General features: G+C 42.0%; 1 protein-coding gene across 1 annotated transcript; it reads right to left on the bottom strand.

The window, feature by feature from the left end:
• Positions 1-1,968: 1,968 nt before the first annotated feature.
• On the bottom strand, positions 1,969-4,132 carry LOC148024988 (large ribosomal subunit protein uL18-like). Its single transcript, XM_087694674.1, has 9 exons — positions 3,994-4,132; positions 3,827-3,896; positions 3,575-3,666; positions 3,256-3,382; positions 3,096-3,175; positions 2,901-3,017; positions 2,686-2,820; positions 2,402-2,571; positions 1,969-2,321 (listed from the first exon to the last, which is right to left on the bottom strand). Exons 1-9 carry the CDS (start codon positions 3,994-3,996, stop codon positions 2,213-2,215), a joined length of 903 nt encoding a protein of 300 aa, XP_087550800.1. The 5' UTR covers positions 3,997-4,132; the 3' UTR covers positions 1,969-2,212.
• Between the last annotated feature and the right edge of the window lie 339 nt (positions 4,133-4,471).

Raw genomic sequence — 4,471 nt, 5'->3', positions numbered from 1 at the left:
AATTTCCTAAATGTAGATTATCATAGATCAAAACTGGTCACAAAGCTATATCAAGCCCCAACTTCACCTTCACTAAATTCGAGGCTTGTCTCCAATTTCCTAAATGTAGATTATCATAGATCAAAACTGGTCACAAAGCTATATCAAGCCCCAACTTCACCTACACTAGATTTCAGGCTTGTCTCCAATTTCCTAAATGTAGATGCAACCACTTGCTACTCCGACTCCTATCGTAGATCAAAACTGGTCCAAAGCTATATCAAGCCCCAACTTCACCTACACCAAATTTGAGGCTTGTCTCCAATTTCCGCAATGTAGATGCAACCGCTTGCTTCTCCAACTCCTATCATAGATCAAAACTGGTCGCAAAGCTGTATCAAGCCCCAACTTCACCTACACCAAATTTGAGGCTTGACTCCAATTTCCGCAACCAGATTGCTCATGCATGTATCCTAAATGGAATACAACACAAAAGAGAGAGTTCTACATTACAACCATAAGTCCCATGTGCACACAATTAAAGCCTTAGAAGTGCCCAAAGAGCATTCAGCTAAAAGTTCAAATCTTCGTAACATTAACCATGTAAGTTAATCTTTAGATTCTAGCCACGCGTGCGTACAACATAAACCAGGAGAATGCACTTTAAATACAGACAATTTTCAAGTGTGTGCATCAGCAATTTCTTGTGCCATAGTTAACTTAGATTTCTTGATCTTGGTAACAATCATGCCCATAGACTAAAAATGTAATACCTCCCACTAGGAAATAAAGTTAAATTAGATATTGGACCCAATTAGAGAACATGTACATTACCTAGGTCTTGGGATTTCAAGAATCAAAAATACAAACCTCGTATCTTCAAGGCAGCACATCTTACTGCCCTGGACTTTAGAGTCAGTCTCAGAAAGCAGTGTATTTCAATTAAAAGTAACACTTTCGGATACAGTTTATTTTGGGCAATTTTCCCTTTAATACAGACCTTATTGAGCGTTGAGATGTCTGACTGCTCTAGACCTTGTTTTGGGCAATTTTCCCTTTAATACAGTTTGGATAGTATAGAAGTACCGTCAAGAGAGATCTAGAACAGTTAGTTCTCACAGTGCACTCTGCTAATTACCTTCTCCAGAGTCAGATCACATCAAGGTAATAATTTCTTATTAATGCAGTCTGGATAGTAATCTGAAACCTTGTGAGAGATTTAGAACAGCTAGTTCTCACCAGTGCACATCTTTAATTGCCTTTTCCAAACCCAGATCACATCAAGACAACAATTCCAGAAGGCACCAGTTAAAATTCAGCTTATTTCAGTGTCTTCTCAAGCTGGTTTTCTGGGAAGACTCCTATCAAAGGCACTCAAGTTACCCTCTTATAATTGCATGTGCTAATTAATCATTTAAAACTTCTGTGCAATTTGAGCATTAGAACACTACATCAAATCTCCCATTCGATGAGTTTCTCAAAGCTAAAAGACAACTGTTCTGCTAAATCAAAAAAAAACAGGAAGTACACACCTAAAGCTAGCACTTTCACATAACTGTGACTGAGGTTAACAGTAGAAGTAAACTTTCGACCTGCATTTGTTCATAAACTGCACAGTGATGCAGCATTCAGAGCAATGCCAAGAATATAGTGAAAGAGAGCTCATTATCACGATCCAGACTCAATAAGACCTTTCAAAGACCCTCAACTTTCACAGCATATTAAATGCAAGCCAGCAGACGGCCACCAAGGTTTACTTCTCATGAGAAACTCCAAAACAAATCTGAAGCTTGTCATTCAAGGAGTGGCAAGTAGCGATTAAACTCTGCAATGTACCTTCAGAAACTCCCGAGAGATAATTCAATGCAAAAGCACAATCAACCATCAGCAGCACAATTTCTCCACATAGATGTTTAATTTCCATTAGCAGCTACCATAAGCCCTGAAGAATTAAGACTACAGTTGACCGCTACGTGCTTTAATGCAAGATTTCAAGTAATTCTCAATTCATTATCTAGATGAAACATCAGTGCTCATTTTACCACAATCAGTTGAAGAGCACTAAAGTTGTCATGATAGGCCCAAAGACTATTTCGGAACATGCTATACGGCTACAAAATTGAAACACCCAAAATTGAGACATTCTCACAGAAGCCAGGTCAGTGATCCAGTGTGTTAGACACCAACCACTTGGTCCCCGGTTCTGTCCACAACCAAAAGCTACAAACTCTTATCAATCTTCTTCCTCATCATCATCATCATCATCATCATTGTTTAGAGCATTGAGTCGGCTTATCAGGTTTGCTTTTCTTTCTTCATACGTCAGTTTCTTCATCTTATAGCTGCAGACAAGAGAATGGTGTAAGAGTTTGTCATAAAAAGCAACATGGGTAAAAGCATACAAGGTGTTCAAGTGGCTAACCTCTTCCTTTCAGAAGGCACATGCTTTTCAGTGTGCTTAATTGATGGGTCAGCTCGGATGCCTGCATGAACTTTCTTGTACAAATTTTCAAGCTCCTCTGGCTCTATTCCTTCTTTGATGAAGGCACTGAACTGAAGCTGATATTTTTCAGGCTCCTCCTCTCTCAGCATCTGGAAAAAACTCAAAATTATAGAGATTATCAATCCAGTATACAGAAAGCTGACCAGATCACAAGAGCCTGGCAGCTGGATGCAAAGAGGGAAAAACAAGCCTTGAAAAATTACCTTCATATAGTCCGCAACATGACCTCCAAGAATGTACTTTCTATGGATCTCTGCATTCAATGACTTGTCCTCCTTGCTGTAACCAGCAAACCTCTTCTCACTGTGGGGAATATCAAGGCCCCCATCCAAGGCACCCTGTAAGCAAATTCAAGGAATAAGGCAACAAGAGCTGAGATTCAATGTTCTATAATTATTTGAAAATGCTGGCCCAGTACCTTGAGGGCCCCAAAGACCCTGTTCCCGGTGGTGGTTCGAACAAGACCAACGTCCAGAAGAGCCCTAAAAGGACGACGCTCATCACCAGCTTCGACATTATAGTCTTCACCTGTGGCCTGCAAACACTGTCTCCTTTAAGATAACATTGCTTAATATGCAACATTCACCTAGTGCTTTGGAAAAGCAATGTCTACCTCGACATTTCCAACATACTCTTCATCCAGCTCAAACTGTTTCAAAACTCTGCGAGCCAAGAGGAGTCCAGTGCAATATGCTACAAAAATTTGGAGCAACGTTAACCATGCAGATCACACAGGAATAGGAATGCAACTGTGCTCTGGGGAAAAAAAATACCTGCTGCGTAATTTGTCAGACCAGCCTTAAGCCCATAGCGGGGCAGCTCATGGGAGTAAGCTGCCGCAAGGACAACATCACCAGCAAGAGTCGCATAGGTGATCTGTGCGATGATATCCTTATTCGTCTACATTCCTAGGTTAAGGAACGAGGCGCAAGACAAGTGGGCTGTCAAACCGAAACGGTGGTGGCAAAGATGGCTACAATGACTGTGATATTGTCTGCGATAATGACAATGACATTGACATCTGGGTGCAACAATGAAGACGATGTGTGTCTGTGGCAACTACAACAACGGAAAGCATGGGCGAAAGGATACAAATCGAACAACAAGCCTGTACTTAGGCGTGTTGTACTTGTTCTTGTCCTGGTTTGTCAGGCGGATCCTTGCCCGGTAGTCTGTCTTACCAGCTGCCAGTATAGTACAAAAAACAGGGGCATCAATTACAGAAAGAAAGGTGCCATGCCCGGCACAGAAGGTCGAACCATTCAATTGCACCACCGTGAAGATGCAGAAACAACCTTCTCGTGTACGTGATCTGTGCAGACACACAAAGAGACCAGATCTCACCTCGCCTTCTCTTGTACTTGACCTGGAACCTCTTGAAGTAGGCCTTGGTCTTCTTGGCCTTTGCGAATGCCTGCAGCCACAGAGATGAAAGCACATAAGCCGCAACCCGAATCGACAGCGCACGGGGAACAGGGGACTAAGGACAGAGGACGAGAGGAGAGGCTTACCATGGCTGCTGCGAGAGAGAGGAAGCTCCAAAAGAGACCTCTCAGGAAGGCGAGAGACGATTAATAGTTGGTCGTATCCCTTCTAGGGTTTCCAAAGTATTATCAACACCAGCCCAAGGCTGTTAAACCTTCGGACCTAGTTATTTGTTATTGTCCCCCAACTATCTCTTCCCCCCACCCCCCCTCTTTCCATGACTATTGTGATGTGTAAGGAACACAATTGCTCACCCGTGTACACTCTCATACACCACACAGATGACCAACCATAGTAAGTCGATTCAATTAGACAAAGTTTTTAACTACAATAGGCTACATCTGCAATCTCACACACATGAAGGGCTAGTTTAACCATTTGAAACATCTTTTTTGGGACGACTTTTCTAGAAACACCAATGAAAGGTCTCCATGTAATGATTTAATTGGTTTAACCATGTGGTTGACTATGAACACAAGTTTTCCCCAAGGTAAGCAAGGGGAC

Source organism: Lygodium microphyllum, chromosome 15 (assembly GCF_053477565.2).
Source record: "Lygodium microphyllum isolate KBCC chromosome 15, Lygodium_microphyllum_v1.1.10, whole genome shotgun sequence".
Taxonomy (NCBI): Eukaryota; Viridiplantae; Streptophyta; class Polypodiopsida; order Schizaeales; family Lygodiaceae; genus Lygodium; species Lygodium microphyllum.
Note: the sequence above shows the minus strand (reverse complement) of the source record. Positions and strands in the feature narration are given on the sequence as shown.